Genomic DNA, 19,818 nt, shown 5'->3' on the forward strand with positions numbered 1-19,818 from the left:
TACATGTAAAAAGTAAAAAGGCACGAACTTGGTAAACGAACATTCACAAGCGAGAGAGAGAGAGAGAGAGAGAGAGAGAGAGAGAGAGAGAGAGAGAGAGAGAGAGAGAGAGAGAGAACTACTGAACGGTACAGGCACACAGGAAATAATCTCCCCCGGGCAATAGAAAAGTTCATGTTTACCATTGCAATAACGTTTCACAACTATTCCAAGAAAACATCATATGCCCTAATTTCCATGGCACCTTTGAGAGCGGCGCTTATCGAGGAGCAGTTCGGGAAAATGTTTAAAAGCGTCGACAATGAGACTGAGTGGAGACCGAGGCACCTTTATTAGAACCAAGCAAACGTTCCCAACACGGACAAAGGACGGACGCGTACTTCCGTTCCAGTGTTTGAAGAGACGACTTGTTTGCTCAACTTTGTCGTTGAATTGAGCTAGGGTGCGTTGAAGATCGAACTGCAGATGTGTTTGTTACAGCAGAGAGAGAGAGAGAGAGAGAGAGAGAGAGAGATAACAAGATACAATAATCATCCTTACCTCTCAACTAGTACCGAGCAATCACAAGAAGCTTAGAGAGTAACAAAACCAGCAGCAACCAGGTGGCCGAGCATCGCCGGTATGTCAGCAGTAATTGTCACACTTCACCTCATCCAAGTCAGCTGAGATACACTCATGGCCGAAAGCAACCTGCCCCACATACTCTTAAGTTTTTTTTTTTTTTTCATCTTTCACAGGTGTGTTCTCTAACTAGTTTAAAATATATTGCCAGCATACCACAATATTTAAAAAGGTGAAAAATCAATAAGCAGTGAGTACGTCAGTTTCATTGGCTTCTGACCACGACTGTTCGTAAGCACATTCCAATTGGCTAATCCTAAAACTAAAATCGCCTACAACATTCTTCACATACGAACACAAGCGCAGCACACAGCACGCCAAGAACCTTTGCACAAAGCAACAGTATCCCATCCTGACAACAGCGGCAGACACCCCGATAACACTAACCTCCTGTCCACGCCTGACATAATGCACTGCAGAGACAAAGTATGAATCACGTGTACATTCCACCGATTCCACCTCACACGATACACTAGAATGCCAGACAAGGGAGAAGCATGTCTTTAGGCGTATCAGTATAGCTGCAGGAGGTTTGAAACAGTGAAGAGCTGGTGATGACACAAGAATACTAGAAGCGATGTTGTAAGTCACTATCTAATTAAGATCTTGATATAACTGCCTATTTTCTACATATATGTTTCTTAACTCTATTTGTATCAGCGATAGAAAAATGGGAGAGAGATCAAAAGAAAGTACAAGTAAAAGATAATTACGTGAAAAGTCAATAACAAGACGACACAGCCTAGGGATAAATCAAATAAAAGCAGGTAATAAAGAAAATATGTGAGGAAAAATGTGCGGCTGGAAGTGATATCAGAGAGAGAGAGAGAGAGAGAGAGAGAGAGAGAGAGAGAGAGAGAGAGAGAGAGAGAGAATGTGTGTGTGTGTGTGTGTGTGTGTGTGTGTGTGTGTGTAATTCACCTCAGTTGCCTACTGGTCACCCAGCCAGTCTTCCCCATTACGGAGCGAGCTCAGAGCTCATAGACCGATCTTCGGGTAGGACTGAGACCACAATACACTCCACACACCGGGAAAGCGAGGCCACAACCCCTCGAGTTACATCCCGTACCTATTTACTGCTAGGTGAACAGGGCCACACATTAAGAGGCTTGCCCACTTGCCTCGGGACTCGAACCCGACCCTCTCGATTGTGAGTCGAGCGTGCTAACCACTACACTATGCGGTTTTCTTTTTTTCTTTTCTTTTAAGTATGTGGTGTGTGTGTGTGTGTGTGTGTGTGTGTGTGTGTGTGTGTGTGTGTGTGTGTGTGTGTGTGTGTGTGTGTGTGTGTGTGTGTGTGTGTGTGTGTGTGTGTGTGTGTGTGTGTGTGTGTGTGTGTGAGCGAGTAAGTGAACGAAATTCGACACTTGCTTACCACGATTATGTATCTTTCCGTAAATTTTTGAGAGCTGCTGATACACCGTCCAGCCACAGCACCACAAACTCTCCTGCAAAAGAGCATTTCATTCTCAGACGTAACACTGTGGGTCTAAAAATCCAGCTTTCCTTCTTCCTCCTGAACAAAGGCCACAGGGACCAGAAACCCGATTCCGCACCGCGACAAAATCATAACAGAAAAGGAGAAAGACACATTTTAGGAAAGTGGGAACAGAGTGCTGGAGAAAGCGCTCCAAAATGTACGAGTATCAGATAATTCTGAAATATACCGTCAATAGAAAGGTGAATAAAAAAGAAAAAAAGAATCAAAATGCTGGAGAAAGCGTTCTAAAATGTACGAGTATCAGATCATTCTGAAATATACCGTCAATAGAAAAGTGGATAAAAGTGTAGACAAATAGGTACCAGAATAGTTGGCAAAATTAACAGTTGGCTTTTTATGTAAGTTTTATTACAAGGACAGAGGGAAAATGTGCGAGTACAGCTTACTCTAAAATTTTATGCGACTGACATGGAGATGGAAAGTTACCAGAGCAATTATTACTGTGCAAAGATGCATGATTGGAGTGGTACTCGATGCAAGAACTATCAACGGTAGGCGATTCTGCTTCTAATTGCAGTACTGTTGTGAAAAGGTTGGGAGTGCGTGAGGAGAGAACGGTCGGGAAAACTGAAGGGAGAGGAGCCAAGCTAGATGAAGCTACTGGATCTGGAAGCTGAAAATTTGATGGGTGGGGTGAGCTGAAAGGGTATGGATCTGAAAAGCGAGTGGCGTGTACAATAGGAATATGAAGAAGGTTCCGTGAGAAATGTTACAGCCTCACATGGTGTTGTGAAGGTAGACAGTGTTGAAAAGTAGAAGGAAGGCGAGATGTCACAGTACGAGAAGGCTGCAAAAAGGGACTGACTGGCCCACACAAATAATGCAACTCTATAAACGGGAAGAAATTATATCCAATATCAGATTAAATATATGTAAAAAGATAAACGTAAAGAAGGAGAGAGACAAGGAAATAAAGTCAGTAAGAAACTCGAAAGGAAATGGAAAGTCTTGAAAAATTGGTGAGTAGGTGTGTCGTTATTTTGAAAAGGAATAAGAGAGAGAGAGAGAGAGAGAGAGAGAGAGAGAGAGAGAGAGAGAGAGAGAGAGAGAGAGAGAGAGAGAGAGAGAGAGAGAGAGAGAGAGAGAGAGAGAGAGAGAGAGAGAGAGAGAGAGAGAGAGAGAGAGAGAGAGAGAGAGATGCAGTAAAGATAGGTTTGATACACAGCAAGAGAAACGTTACACGATGAAGAAAAAGAATCTTCAAGCGAGATTGATTTGACACTCGGTAACTAGAAATGTTACGAACGTGCTATATGGAGGATCACACGACAGCGTTCCCAGAAGGCGACGCGATACCTGGGGACGTAAATAATCTATGAATACGAAATCAGGTAAGGAAATGGTGAAAAGTAACGGGAAAGGGAAAATTGATTCAGAAATATTTGCACAGAGTGATAAATTTTTGGAATATTTATAGATCTGCTACGAAAGAAATAATAAATAAAAGTGTGTGAGCGAAGAGTATGTGGTGATCGTATGGCAGGAAAGGAGAATCAGAAAACAAGCAGCTTTGACAAATGTGTGGTCAACGTAGCGCAGAATACAACAGGCGTGTGGTGAATAGGACGGTGGGGTCAGAGGATAGCGGGGAATATGCACCGTGGTGAACGAAGGGAACTCTAAAGTGGATGGAAAACAAGAGAAGTAGGACAATTCCAGAACTTAATTGCCTAACCTGATTGGATCTCTTATACTATTTACTTTTACGGATGACAATTAAGAGTGAATTATTTTTTCATTTACACATTTATTACTTTGTAAGGGAATATTTTTTGTAGCCTTTGTTTACCCTTCCTCGCTCCTACAAAATAAATGTATATTCATAGACACGACTCTAGATATCAACAAACATAGGAAAGTTTCGGTAAACACTGCAGGCGGTTAGTGGAATTAATGGACTTCGAAAAATAAGACATTTATAGAGCACTTCACAGACACTGTGTGCAGAGATACACACTCCCTGCATCGCCATTAAGGATTGTATTAGTAGAAATTTCCATTTGAAGGTTTGTTTCAGGTAGGACGTTTACATATACATGAGAACACATTTTAGCATTGGTGGTTTGAGCGTTTCTTGTGTTTGATGTACAGTCGAGCTTTAGAAAAATGTTAGAATCACTAAATGGAAGAAAACTACACGCAATTAGCGAAAAAATACAGATGAAATAAAAAGTAAATTGTAAATGTTAAACGGACGAGGAATTAATACAATATGAAAAAATAAATAAGTGATAGTCAATATCAAAGAGAGAAAATAAATTAATACGATAAATAATGTTTTTCCTTGCGCCGTTGCAGTTTTTGTTTATATGCATAATATGCAGAGCAAGGTTTTCCAGAAATCACCCAGGAGGCAATATTCCCACTTTCATGTTAAATGTCAGACACACGCACAGCACCAGCAGCAAACCTGTGAGGCAGCAGCGGGAGGGAATACACGAGAAACCTTACGGCTAGAATGAAGACTCAAAGGAACATTAGCATCACCATTATCGACTTTTCTGATTCCACTGCAGAATAATGACTTGTACTCCTAAACACACTGACCTCTCATTAGAAAAGACATAACAATGATTGAATAGGTTCTTACGTTTCCTCATTATTGTTCTAAAAATCCTTGTTAAACCATCAATAAAAGAATGAAAGCAATCGAACAAACTTGATAACTTCCACTTCAAACAGTTAAAAGTAATCAAAATAAGATGGCAGAGTTTGGGAATATGAACCAATGATTCCTGCTAACCCTCCCCTTTCCACTCATCTTTGTTCGTCATCTGCCAGTGGCATGGTAATAACCTTTTCCATAGCAGACACACCCAGGAAATCAGATGGTTCTTTGAGAAATATATCTATGGAAATGCAAAGTACTCGTAAGACAGTCAGAAGAGCACTAGGGAGGGCAACAGTGCCTTTATTTCTTCTATTTTGATACTGTTACTTCTGTGTTTTCTAATTGTATGCATTAAGTCATCACCGAACAATGCAAAAATATCCAAAAAGTCTACCACTATACCTTTACAACGCCAGCGAAAACATGGAATAACAATTAACTGATCAGACGCAGCCAAAGATTCATTCCTCAAACCTTCAAAGTACCTTCAACTCGATAAGTCACCAATGAGGGTAAGATGTTCACCAAGACACGACTGACCTTCCTTTGTTCGTCCTTGATTATGTTGTCACTACACATCTGTTCAACATTATTTTGTTCAGGTATAATTGAATGAGCGCAGCATGTCTCGTCTTCCTCACTAGCGAATACTGCACCGGTGGGTCTGTTCTCCGTCTCTCAGGAAGGAACAGAGCGTCAGTCCAGAAAGCTGAAGGGGCCTGTATTATGTGAAACTGCTGCTGCTCTCTCTCTCTCTCTCTCTCTCTCTCTCTCCTTTATCTTATTTTTTTTTCAAAAGAAAGAAAGAGAGAGAGAGAGAGAGAGAGAGAGAGAGAGAGAGAGAGAGAGAGAGAGAGAGAGAGAGAGAGAGAGAGAGAGAGAATATAAAGAAAAGAATGCGAGATATTAAACACACACACACACACACACACACACACACACACACACACACATCGGAGAGTTATCTTAACAGTAATTCAGTTGAGAGCTACAAAAAATTATGGCAATACATAAGAGAGAAAGAACGGAGCGAAGCAGATGAAATTAAATACCTCGACCACAGAGAATGAACAGGAGGAAAGAAGGAGGACTTGGAGGAGATAAAAGGTGCGGAAGAAGAAGGGATGGGGAATGAAGGAGGGAGGAAATTGCGCCTCTCTCCAAGAATTGTGAAAGAGATCTGAGAGAAGAGAGACGCGCTGAGCGAAAAGAAAGGAGAAAAGGAGGTAGAGAGAGAGAGAGAGAGAGAGAGAGAGAGAGTGTGTGTGTGTGTGTGTGTGTGTGCGCGTGTTTGTTATTCACCACGGTCGTCTGCTGGTTATCCAGCCAGCTTTCTTCATTACGGAGCGAGCTCAGAGCTCATAGACCGATCTTCCGGTAGGACTGAGACCACAACACCCCTCGAGTTACATCTTGTACCTACTTGCTGCTAGGTCAACAGGGGCTGCACATAAAGAGGCTTGCTCATTTGCCTCGCCGAGCCCGGGACTCGAACCCGGACTACGCGGTGTGTGTGTGTGTTTCACTGTTTGATCTGCTGCAGTCTCTGACGAGACAGCCAGACGTTATCCTACGGAACGAGCTCAGAGCTCATTATTTCCGATCTTCGGATAGGCCTGAGACCAGGCAACACCACACACCGGGACAACAAGGTCACAACTCCTCCGTACCTACTCACTGCTAGGTGAACAGCACCTACACGTGAAAGGAGACACACCCAAATATCTCCACCCGGACGAGGAATCGAACCCCGGTCCTCTGGCTTGTGAAACCAGCGCTCTAACCACTGAGCTACCGGGTGTGTGTGTGTGTGTGTGTGTGTGTGTGTGTCACAATTTCAAGGTACAAAGCCAGAGAAGCACGAAGTATAGTCGAGCAAGGTGAAACTGAAGCATTCTCTCTCTCTCTCTCTCTCTCTCTCTCTCTCTCTCTCTCTCTCTCTCTCTCTCTCGTCAGCCTTGACTTGTGTGTGGCGCTGTGAAATGAAAGCAAAGGGAAATAAAATCCCAGCTCAGGCGAAGAAATGAGTATGAAAAAGAAGACGAAACTCAAGAAGGCGTAGACAAAGAGACGAAGCTGAGCTGGGGCGGGAGGCAACTGTGGGCCAGTGACTCCTGCCTGTGTGGCGCCCCAGCCTCTCGCCTCCCACGGGCGTGGTGGTGGGAATGGTTAAGATGGGCAGGGATGATGATGATGATGATGACGATAATGATGATGAGGAGGAGGAAAAGAAGGAGGGGGAGGAGGAAAAGAAGAAGGAGGAGAAGGAGGAGGAGGAGGAGGAGGAGGAGGAGGAGGAGAAGGAGGAGGAGGAGGAGGAGGAGGAGGAGGAGGAGGAGGAGGAGGAGGAGGAGAAGGAATACATAAGATACATAGGAAAGACGAGTGACAGGAGGCCTTGCGACCTATGACGAGGTCACTCGTTTACTATACTACATGTACAGAAGCTACATACTTAGTAGGAAGTAAGGATAGAACAGATTAAGGAGGAAGAGGAGGATTAATCCATGTTTTCTCTCCATTTTTTACACTGCTTATCCTAACAAAGTGAGTGATACTGATGAAGTATTGTTGACTTTTCATAATGGGTCACTTATTTGAACATCACATCATGGACAGATTTGTCTCATCACCTCGAGAAATTCTTCAGTCGCAGAATGCTAAATTCATTTTTCTTTCTGATGTGACGTGACGCAAGCAGTGACAGAAAAGAAGACGCTCAGCGTGAAGCAGGTGGTGAAGGTCGGTGTGTGGCAATGCAGTGCAGTACCAAAGAAGCTTAGCACTCGAAAATCCGCTCCCCCATTGGGTTAATAGTTCCTTGACTCTCTCTCTCTCTCTCTCTCTCTCTCTCTCTCTCTCTCTCTCTCTCTCTCTCTCTCTCTCTCTCTCTCTCTCTCTCTCTCTCTGTCTTTTTTGAGTAGTACAGAGGCGTCATTACTCTGATTTATTTCCATGAACAGTGAATCACTAATATATGTTGCAAAGTGATAGGAGGCCACCTAGTACATGTCTATTCTGTTACCAGGTTTGAGGCACTATCTGGAAATGTCCATCTGGCCACTAAACCTGCGCTGTATTTCACTAAACTCAAAATTAATACATGAGTCGTTCAAAATCGTGATTGAGCACGTTTTCAGGCGGACACCACCAAGGTTCACCAGATGACAGCCGGCAAGAGCTGCCATCAAAAATATAAAGAAAGAAATGGTGCACAATTGTGCAGATAGAGCCGAGCATCATTCTTGCGATGAACGATTCCTTCCACACAAAGGTGTGGTGTATGAGAGGCAGAATGGGAAAGTCAGGTTGTCGATTACACTTCATGGTGAAGCACTTCAGACGCCGCTTTTGTATTGGTCATGCTCTACTCCAAATAGATGCTGGCGGTGCCTCAGGGACATGGAATTGTTTCTACAGTCAAACATGTTGCGTTCTGCAAGGACACCCTCTTGGCTTTCAGCCTGTCTGCATTTACTGGAGCTGGCTGTCCGTCTTGCCTTGCACAGAAAGAATATTTGATAAAAAATGAAAAGATATCTTTTCCTTTCTGAAAAGATGTTTCATGACTACCATATATATATATATATATATATATATATATATATATATATATATATATATATATATATATATATATATATATATAGAGAGAGAGAGAGAGAGAGAGAGAGAGAGAGAGAGAGAGAGAGAGAGAGAGAGAGAGGAACCCGACTCGGCGCAACAAGGACCTGCACAGGGCTGCATGCAGGAGGATGGTGGTAACCAGCAAGTGGGCCTTAAAAAAGTGGGAGGAAAGCCTGCGCCGGAAACTGTGTGGCACTGGCGTAGGAAACAAAACTTGGTGGTCTCTTGTTAAGGACAAACAAGGAACTGGCCACCAAGAATCCATCCCTCCCCTCAGCAAGCAGGACGGTACTGTCGCCACCAGCAGTAAGGAGAGGGCACAGTTGCTGGCTTCCTTGTTTGCTGGAAAAATGAAGGTCGGGAATCCACAGCAGCCACCGCCTCAGCTGGTCCAGCAATGTGAGAAGACTGTCACCATGGTGGAGGTGACGCATCAGCAGGTGAAGCGATTATTGCGGGGCTGGACACACAGAAAGCCACCGGCCCTGATGACATCAGCCCGCACCTGCTGAAGCGATGCTCCCAGGAACTGGCTGCCCCTCTCACCCAAGTCTTCACAACTTGTGTACGGGAAAACGTCTGGCCTTCAGTGTGGAAGGAGGCTCGAGTAGTTCCTGCACACAAAAAGCTCCAGGACGGACCCAAAAAACTACAGACCCATATCCCTGTTGTCAGTGGTGGGTAAAGTGTTTGAGAGGGTCGTGGCAGAGGTGGTGTGTAGACATCTCAAGGACAATGCCCTCCTCTCAGACCAACAGTTTGGGTTCAGACCTGGAAGGTCAACCTCCGACCTAATGATGCTTCTCACCAGGCATTGGCAGGACGCCCTCGACGACGGCAAGGACACTATAGTGGTTGCTTTGGACATAGCAGGAGCTTTTGATAAAGTATGGCACAACGGATTACTAGAAAAGCTTCGTGCTAAAGGCATCCAGGGTGGCTTGCTACGACTCTTGGGAAATTACCTGCAGGACAGAAGCCTCAAGGTGGTTGTCAACGGGCAAACATCTGAGTCCCTGCCTGTGGAGGCATCAGTGCCACAGGGTTCAATTCTTGGCCCACTCCTGTGGAATATCTACGTGGATGATCTTCTCCAGCTACTGCCAGGAGTCATGGCCTATGCTGATGACTGCACCCTCTCCTATACCTATCCACGCCAGGACAGTGGGCGGGCTGCTGAGGCCATCAATCAGCAGCTACGAGTGATAAAGGAGTGGGGTGCTCGCTGGCAAGTGACATTCGCGCCGGAGAAGACACAAGCAATGGTTGTCTCTCGGTCCCCAGCCGCCATGGCAGCAATGGCAGGAAAGTTGTCTTTGGCGCTGCTGCTCTCCCACTCCAAGATGACGTCAAGATACTTGGAGTGGAGGTGGATCGAGGGCTGAGGTTTGACAGGCATGTCAAAACCATTGCCAAGAAAGCCTCTCACAGGATCTCCGCTCTCAGAAGGATCGCCAGTTTCCTCGACAGGAAGGGAGACTGCTGCTGTACAAGGCACAGGTGCGGCCCCACCTTGAATACGCAGCTCTCTCCTGGATGTCCTGTGCCGCCACACACAGAAGGAGACTGGACAGCATCCAACGCCGCGCCATACGGCTAGTAGATGCTGCACTACCACCTCACCCAGAGCCTGAGCGTCCCCTTGATTCACTGGAACACCGCAGAGACGTGGCGGCGATCGTAGTGTTCCATAAGGCACAGGTGCAAAGAGTGCCACATCTGGCAGGGCTGCGTCATCCTCTAAGAGTCACCGCACGGAGCACGAGAACGGTGCTCAATGGTGGTGACGCCGTAGAGGTGCCGCGATCCCACGGGTGTCAGCATCAACGCACCTTCGCAGGACGCGTCTCCAGGATGTGGAACTTGTTCACGGCCGCGGTGCCTCACGTCCAGGAGATGAACACACACAGTGTCAAACTGATGGCACATAAGTGGAGACAGACACTGCCAACTCCTCTGACACTCTTTGTGACGTGACACTCAGTGTAGTGCAGTGCGTGAATAGTGCTAGTGAAGTGAAACGAATAGTGCTCCATTTACATGCTGACCATCTTGTATATTATCTATTTTTAAGTCTTGTAAATATTGTAGAGAAATAGATTGTAGTACCCTTAGAATAGGTAGCACACGACAGTGCGCCTTTGGGTACATGCTCCTTTGTATTAAGTTTTGTTTAAATAAAAAAAAAAAAAAAAAAAAGAGAGAGAGAGAGAGAGAGAGAGAGAGAGAGAGAGAGAGAGAGAGAGAGAGAGAGAGAGAGAGAGAGAGAGAGAGAGAGAGAGAGAGAGAGAGAGAGATTATTTAGATCGTTTACAAAAAAGTGTAGTCTCCAATAACAACAAAATTCAAATATATGACAAAATAAATAAATCATGCACTGCACTGCACTGGACTGACCGTCACAAACCATAGAAAATAAATAAATAAATAAACAAAGGCTTTTCTTTCTTCGACATTTCCAAATTTCACATTTTATTCCAACTGTCAAACAACATAAAAAAAATTCAATACCAATAAAGATTTTTACTTCAAATCACTTTTATAACAAAGCTAACAGAGGGAAAACAATTTTCATTTGCGTTAAAAACACGTACACAAATCCTCAGGTAAAGACAGAGATAGACTGTTGTGTATCATTTTTTTCTCACATAAATTATCGTCCTTCCCTGTAGTCCCGCCCCAAGCTCGACCAACACAGCCAATGGTCCTGTCTCTTACAGATAACCCCTTGACATTGCGATCAGGGTGTTGACTCGGCTGTTCCTCACGATTTGTTCGGCGAATCGTGAAACGTATATATCATCATCATCATCACTATCACCATCATCACCACCAACACAGCTGCTGAAACGTCTCCTGAATACTGTGGCAAATGGTCCCACTTCACCTTATCCCAGCACCTGAGGATAAACCAGCAGTGTAAAATTACCTCAGAGAAGACAAAGAAATGGAGAAGCGAGATCAGAAGATTGGCCTGGAGGAATTGAAAACGGAAACCAATGGAAAAAGTTTGGAGAGGCTTTTGTCTTCCCGCGGCGACTTAATGATGCCTTGCCCGGGAGGGTTACGACCTTATCTTTCTTATCTTATATACATTTTTTTAGCAATTTGGTATCTGTATAAATATATGTAATTAGTATGTATATATGTATACACACACACACACACACACACACACAGCAGCTTCTCAACACAAGGCAGCGCCACTGGTGTCTGCTTGGCTAGCAGCAGGAAGAGCGACAGGTGTGCAGCATTACTTTGTCTGCCTTTCACCTACTGAGACAGCCGCTTCATCACGCTGTCTACTGCTTGTCTTGCAGGGCGGCCGAAGCAAGATAAAGTACAGCATAGCTCCTTCAAGCGATCCTGGTGGGATTTTCGGAGTAACTGAGGAGGGCGAGGTTCGGCTAGTGGGCAACCTTGATCGTGAAACCGCGTCAGCTCACATGGTAGTGGTAATGGCCGCCGACACGGGCGTGCCCCCCAGGACGGCTACGGCAACCCTGACTGTGAGTAAAGCATTTCACCGCCCCTCCCCCCCCATTCTCTCTCTCTCTCTCTCTCTCTCTCTCTCTCTCTCTCTCTCTCTCTCTCTCTCTCTCTCTCTCTTGACACATACATACCCACACACATTTCATATGTAATTATGAAATATATATATATATATATATATATATATATATATATATATATATATATATATATATATATATATATATATATATATATATATATATATATATATATATATATATATATATATATATATATATATATATATATATATATATATATATATATATATATATATATATATATATATATATATATATATATATATATATATATATATATATATATATATATATATATATATATATATATATAAGTACTTCTATGAGCACAGATCAAAGTGACTGATGTGAACGACAACCCCCCGTTCCTGGCGGACCCACAAGAAGTGCAGGTGGTGGAAAACACCGAGGCCCAGTTGGTGGCCACAGTGACCCTGAGTGACCCAGACAACTGGCGACAAGGTCACGGGCCGCCCTTCACCTTATCCCTGGACCCCCACGCTCCGCCCTTGGTGGAGGCCAGCGTCAGGGTGGTGCATGATAAGAGTAAGCCATCAGCTTTCATGCAAGCGTTCTTTTACCACTAACCCACAGCGGTTTGCAGTACGGTCTGGTATGCAAACCGCTCCCCATCAGGGCTCAAAGGTTGTGAGTTAAAATTTCGACTTAAATCAGTTACTCAGTGGAAGATTTGGCTTCTGCTTATAATTCTACTCAGTCTGCATGAATCCGATGTTGTGGTACCATAATAACTCAATCAGTTTTAGCTTCCCATACCAGGACTTTCTTACATGACCTTTTTGGAGGGAGAGGAAGCGACAATAATAATATTAGCTCCTCTTTATGTTTTTTATTTTCTTTTTTTCATGTCAGAAGGGGACGAAGGTCGAGGAGTCGGTCTAGTATACACGGTGCGAGCCCTGGATCGAGAAGAAGGACGGCTGATGCTGGTGCCTCTGGTGGTGGGAGACGCGGGCCGCCGCTCAGCCACCGTCACTCTCACCCTGCACGTGGCTGACCTCAACGACAACCCCATGACGCCTGCCGCCAAGGCTGTCACCGTCCACACCGTCAAGGTAAGTCATCGTTCTATGCAACGCAAGGCACAACAGAAATTACTCAGACACGAGGGAAATATTCTACACATACACACGTGCACGCACACACGCACACACGCACGCATTCACGCACGCACGCACGCACACACACACAAACACACACACACACACACACACATACACACACGCACGAGTTTATTGAAGAAAACTTAATCATAAAGGTTGAAATCATTCTCTCTCTCTCTCTCTCTCTCTTTTAGGGGCAGAGGAAGATGGTGCCCCTCGGAAGAGTTTACGTTCAAGATCCCGACGACTGGGACGCCGCTGCCAAGACCTACACGTGGAGACATCCCCAGAAGGGCTTCTTTCTCGACACCACCAACGGCCATCTAACTATGAGCGCCTCCACGCCCGATGGCAGGTATGTTTTCACTGTTTTCACTGTTTGATCTGCTGCAGTCTCTGACGAGACAGCCAGACGTTACCCTACGGAACGAGCTCAGAGCTCATTATTTCCGATCTTGGGATAGGCCTGAGACCAGGCACACACCACACACCGGGACAACAAGGTCACAACTCCTCGATTTACATCCCGTACCTACTCACTGCTAGGTGAACAGGGGCTACACATGAAAGGAGACACACCCAAATATCTCCACCCGGCCGGGGAATCGAACCCCGGTCATCTGGCTTGTGAAGCCAGCGCTCTAACCACTGAGCTACCGGGCCGTGTGTGTGTGTGTGTGTGTGTGTGTGTGTATTCACTGTTTGATCTGCTGCAGTCTCTGACGAGACAGCCAGACGTTACCCTACGGAGCGAGCTCAGAGCTCATTATTTCCGATCTTGGGATAGGTCTGAGACCAGGCACACACCACACACCGGGACAACAAGGTCACAACTCCTCGATTTACATCCCGTACCTACTCACTGCTAGGTGAACAGGGGCTACACGTGAAAGGAGACACACCCAAATATCTCCACCCGGCCGGGGAATCGAACCCCGGTTATCTGGCTTGTGAAGCCAGCGCTCTAACCACTGAGCTACCGGGCCGTTAGAGCAGGTGTGTGTGTGTGTGTGTGTGTGTGTGTGTGTGTGTAAAACTTTATACATATGTATATATATATATATATATATATATATATATATATATATATATATATATATATATATATATATATATATATATATATATATATATACTTGTTCATATCTTGCTATTCCTGGTGTAGTATGTAAGAGAAGCAACAAGTAGCCAGTCCCTGTATATGAGGTTGTTTCGAACCTTCTTGCAATGTAGTAACGATAAATGAAGCGAACAACATTCAGATGTCACTTATAGAGAACACCAGCGTTCGGTAAACTGTACTTTTTTTTTTCTTCCTCTCAGGTATGAGTTGGGGTTCCTCGTAAATGACCTCAGTCAAGGTCAGGTGGGGGTTGAAGCAAATGTCACTGTGGAGGTCAGGTCCTTGTCTGCCCTTGACGTCACCAGCGCCACGTATCTGACTCTTGCTGCAGACCCTTACCGGACAGTACGCACAGACCTTCAGGTGAGACACTCAAGGCACCACCAAGAGGATGATAACTTGTACTGACAAATAATAAGAGACTGTAGCAATGCACACGATGAAACGTTAACCTAAACCACAAGTCAGCAAAAATAGCTTATCGGCCTATCCTGTCTCCAGATCGGGTCGTCCCTCCTGCAGCGACTGACGGCGGCATCACGAACATGGATTGAGAATGGCTTAGGGGTGATGGCGTGGGTGGACGAGACAAGCCTGACTGAGGAAGAGGAGCAGGGAGCCGGGAGGAGCAGGACGCCTCCCACCACCAACGTGTGGGTAGCAGCGCCGGGTGTTTACAACCTGAGGCACCTCTTGTTGTACCACCGCCACAAGGTGGGGCTCAGCGAGAATCCGTGCTTCGTGGACGCGACAGATGTTCATGAATGTTAACTCTTTGACATAGATTGCCATTAGAATACGTCGGTGATTCAATATTGCTTCTGATGACATTCTGGCTACACCTGCTCTAATCCCACGTTTAGATCAAACAGGAGTAACAAACGCGCTTTGGCATTAGTCCTTGAAAATACGAGATGATGCAACAAGAAAACAAAGGTATAAGTACACCATAGACGATACAATCAATAAGATCCTTAGGCATTGCTTCTGATAAACATTTCAAGCCACAACACATGAGAGAGAGAGAGAGAGAGAGAGAGAGAGAGAGAGAGAGAGAGAGAGAGAGAGAGAGAGAGAGAGAGAGACTAATGACACACAGACACAGAAAACAAGAACAATAAGTGTCTCTATCTATTGTAGGCAGCACAATGGTCCTTACTAGAAAACACGTCCGCCCACAGCTGGCAGAGGCGCTGGGTGTTGCGGTACAGGGCGTGGGAGTGACCACCTGCCAAGAGGCTCCCCGGGAGGATCCTCACCAGCCTTCCCTGGGCTCCCGGGGCTGCACGAGCGGCTGCTGGGCCTCCACGGAGATGGGTCAAAACTTTGTGGTTGTGGACGCCAATGTGTCCTCGGTGGTGGGTCCTCAGGTGACAGTGCGTCGTGGGTGTGGATGTGCTGCCTCGCTCCCCCTGGAGGACCCAGGCTGTACCCCTCACACATGCCTCAACGGAGGTCGCTGTATTCCCTTAGAAAATGGCTTCAGGTATGTGTATTGCACCATGACGTGTGTGTGTGTGTGTGTGTGTGTGTGTGTGTGTGTGTGTGTGTGTGTGTGTGTGTGTGTGTGTGTGTGTGTATATATGTGTGTGTGTGTGTGTGTGTGTGTGTGTGTGTGTGTGTGTGTGTGTGTGTGTGTGTGTGTGTGAGTGTGTGTGTGTGTGTTCTTAGGTGTCTGTTTTCTTTGCTATCCACGAAAAGCATCACTTTCACACTGGCTGCTCATGACAGGTGCATCTGTCCGTACGGAACATCCGGGCCGAGATGTAAAGCTCTGAGTCGAAGCTTCGATGGAGGGGAATCCGTTGCTGTAAACCAAGACAGCGGAGAATCCTGGAGCACAGGGAGTTGGGCATGGGCTCCATCCATCCCTGCTTGTGCTCAAGTTCATATGAGTCTCGAAGTTCTGACAGCCTCCCAAGATGCAATTCTTTTATATTCCGGCTCATCACACACTATGGAATTACCAAGAAAGAAGAATGACTCTGACTCCTCCAGTGTGTCCGGGGAAGGGGAGATGCGTAAGAACACGACCAGCGATGAGGCAGCGATAAGAGAAGATAGTAAGGAGGAGCACGCCACCGTCAGTGAGGTCCGAGGAACACAAGGAACCCCAAGCGAAGTAGTGGCACTAGAACTACGTGGGGGTCGTCCTTTCCTTCTTCTTGATCTAGGTGGCGGCAGCGTCACTATCGCTCTCAACTCCTCCTACTCTATTGCTGACAACACTTGGCACAGAATTGACGTCATCTGGAAGGATGAGGTGAGGCTCTCAGGGAACACTTTCATATATTCCTCTATTTTTTTCACTACAGAAATGTTGAATCATACATGTTAAATATCAGCGGCATGAAAATGCACGAAGAATTTTTTTCCACAGCTACGAGGATCATAAATGTTTTTCTTGTGTTTATACCACTCTTAATTAATTTGTGGCTTCACCCTCCCAGCTGGTTGAAATGATAGTGGACTTGTGTTCTGGCGATAGCGTCGATCACATTCCAGCCCTCCACACCGGCACCCCGCCCACCAGCTTGCCGCCTGACGCCCATATCTGCCGCGGAGCTGCCAGGCTGCCTGGTGGCGCTAGGATCCTTAACACCGGCCAGCCTCTGCAGGTGGGCGGCCTGGCCCATCCGCTCCCTGATCACGTCTCCGAGAGATGGCCCGAGAGCCGATCACTACCTTCCTTCCGTGGCTGTCTTAGGAACTTAAGGATAAACAGAGAGGTAAGAGATAGATGCTCTTCTTACTTGAAGTGAAAACGCTATTGTTACAAGCACGTGATCTCCAAAATTTGATGAAGATATCGACGCTGCCAATCATGATAGTGATAAGTAGAAAGGAAAGTCATCTGGAAGTCACATAAAATGCAGTGGAAGAGAAATGCGCCGTGAGATGTAAATGACGCTGGACGTCTTCAGAGTATTTCACACACTTTTCTCTCTTTCTTGGGAGGAGATTCCACACTATACCGGCTCGTAGCTTTCGTAACTTATTCTCAAAAGTTTTTAATCTCCATGGAATGGGTACCTTCTAAATCACCGGTTTTCTTATAACACAAAGGCGAAAACTCACTTTCATAATTTTTCTTATTTTTCCATTTCATAAACTGGTCATAGTTGAAACTTTGGTTCTTTTCGGCTAACTGATGTCGGTCTGGTATCTATAAATAACCTTCTCAAAAAGTCTACTTTCTCAAACTGACCATTTTCTAGTTACTTGATTTATTTAACTGCCTACTTGCGTTTTGTTTCCCTGCAGCCTCGCTACCTCATTGACAAACACACTTCCGACATGAATCAGAACATGACGAGTCGTGGAAGTCGGTGAAGGAAACATAGGCTAGTAGGCAAACACTTGACTTCCTACTAGCTTCGCCATAGGGCTTCTTCAGGGGATAAATCAGAATATCGATTTGACTTGTACGTATCGCATTAGGGAAGAGAAAATGTAATTAATTAAACCCAGTTACGGGATGGAAATGTAATTAAATTCATATTTCAAAATTGTCTTGAGTACCTTTTCAAATGGATGGAAGGGGAAGTGGGATTTTGAGCTGGAGGAAGGAAGGCGCCGCACCATCGCGCTCATTGACGCTAAAGAAAACACCACCACCACCATCACCAACAACAACAACAATAACAGAAGCATCATTAACATCATCAGCAGCAGCAGGAGCAGGAGGAGGAGGAGGAGGAGGAGGAGGAGGAGCAGTAGTAATGGTATAAGCTGGATGGTTAAAAACAGAGAAAATACACTTTGGAACATTCTAAAGGTCAGGTAACGACAGGCTATGAGAAGAAGAGGAGGAGGAAAAGACAGAGGAAGAGGTTTTCCCATGTTTTGCTGTTATTGATGTAACTTTCTTGCTATTCTCTTTTCATTATTATTTGATGTAGTTCATAAAGTTGCTGGTTTGTTTTTTTTCCCATCACCGCTTTACCAAGGTTCAGGTTAGAGATCTTCAGTGTTGTATTATTCACTTGACTGCATCCTGTGTAGAATTATAATGCATTTCATACGATGCAGTTACCAACATTTAGATTTTTAATTTTGCATCTTTGACATTGTCATGAAACCCCACTATATGGATTTACTCCAGTAGATTGATATATTACTGAAATATTACAACAAAACAACCTTGCTTGCACCCGCCTAACCCCGTCACGACGCAGCTGGTGGACCTGGGCGGAGCCATGCTGGCCAGGGGCAGTACACCAGGCTGTCCTGAGGCGCAGTGTCTCACTTCGGGCCTCATCTGTGGCCCTCATGGCAGGCGAGTTATAAAACAGCATTTTTCATTACATATCAAAAACAGTTACGAACCATGAGAGCAATTTACACTTCAAAGTTTCGTTTCAGAAATATATTTGTTATTGCCACAGGCCAAGATGCAAATTTGGCCATTCAGTATGACTTACGAGTATCGATATATTTCTGCTATTTTTTTCTTTTTCTTTTTCTACGCTGGCGTGCAGGTGCCGCGGGTCGCCAGGGTGGCTGCGGTGCGAGTGCCAGCCGGGATGGACGGGGGACGACTGCGCCAAGCCCACGACACCTACGTCTTTCTTGGTCAACAGTTACGTCAAGCTGGCCCTCTCCTTTACCCCACTCGGATACACTACTTCCCTGGCGCTCAGGTACATCACACTTTTATTATAAACAGCTTAATAAAAATCATGTAAAACCAATTGTTAAGCCAGCATGGACAAGTGTATTTCCGCCAATTTACAGTACGTAGTGGTAAGCATTAACTTGTCTATCGAGAAAACCCATCCTGGATCCCTGGCCTGCGGGATAATACTGAACTATTTTTCCGAACCCCTCACGTCCCTGTTTTCGTACCAACAAGCAGTAGCTGAATATCAACCAACACTGAGAGCGCGGAAGACTGAGGAGGAATTAAGTGTGTACCGGAAAGAGGATTGGTAAAAGAGGCAGAGAAAGATAAAAAGAGGTAGTAACAATAAAGGGAATGACAGAATACAGCAAGAGGAGGAACATTGTGTGTGTGTGTGTGTGTGTATGTGTATTTCACTGTTTGATTTGCTGCAGTCTCTGACGAGACAGCCAGACGTTACCCTACGGAACGAGCTCAGAGTTCATTATTTCCGATCTTCGGATAGGCCTGAGACCAGGCACACACCACACACCGGGACAACAAGGTCACAACTCCTCGATTTACATCCCGTACCTACTCACTACTAGGTGAACAGGGGCTACACGTGAAAGGAGACACACCCAAATATCTCCACCCGGCCGGGGAATCGAACCCCGGTTATCTGGCTTGTGAAGCCAGCGCTCTAACCACTGAGCTACCGGGCGTGTGTGTGTGTGTGTGTGTGTGTGTAATTCACCTCGATCGTTTGCTGGTCACCCAGCCAGTCTTCCCCATTACGGAGCGAGCTCAGACCTCATAGACCGATCTTCGAGTACGACTTCGAGTAGGCCACATCAACACACAACACACACCGGGAAAGCGAGGCCACAACCCCTCGAGTTACATCCCGTACCTATTTACTACTAGGTGAACAGGGGCCACACATTAAGAGGCTTGCCCATTTGCCTCGCCATTTACCGGGACTTGAACCCGGGCCTCTCGATTGTGAGTCGAGTGTGCTAACTACTACACT

General features: G+C 45.5%; 1 protein-coding gene across 3 annotated transcripts in view; it reads left to right on the top strand.

Annotated features, from left to right (window-relative positions):
• Positions 1–19,818, top strand: part of LOC123514985 (putative neural-cadherin 2) — a 380,060-nt gene that overhangs the window by 343,005 nt on the left and 17,237 nt on the right. For all 3 annotated transcript variants that reach the window (XM_045273290.1, XM_045273292.1, XM_045273291.1), the window contains 11 exons: positions 11,681–11,869; positions 12,268–12,481; positions 12,809–13,011; positions 13,254–13,414; positions 14,383–14,545; positions 14,684–14,896; positions 15,364–15,668; positions 15,914–16,445; positions 16,633–16,911; positions 18,361–18,461; positions 18,664–18,825. In XM_045273290.1, the coding sequence (XP_045129225.1) occupies positions 11,681–11,869; positions 12,268–12,481; positions 12,809–13,011; positions 13,254–13,414; positions 14,383–14,545; positions 14,684–14,896; positions 15,364–15,668; positions 15,914–16,445; positions 16,633–16,911; positions 18,361–18,461; positions 18,664–18,825 (2,522 nt within the window). The remainder of the gene's footprint in view (positions 1–11,680; positions 11,870–12,267; positions 12,482–12,808; positions 13,012–13,253; positions 13,415–14,382; positions 14,546–14,683; positions 14,897–15,363; positions 15,669–15,913; positions 16,446–16,632; positions 16,912–18,360; positions 18,462–18,663; positions 18,826–19,818) is intronic.

The sequence above is a fragment of the Portunus trituberculatus genome, chromosome 38, assembly GCF_017591435.1.
Source record: "Portunus trituberculatus isolate SZX2019 chromosome 38, ASM1759143v1, whole genome shotgun sequence".
Taxonomy (NCBI): Eukaryota; Metazoa; Arthropoda; class Malacostraca; order Decapoda; family Portunidae; genus Portunus; species Portunus trituberculatus.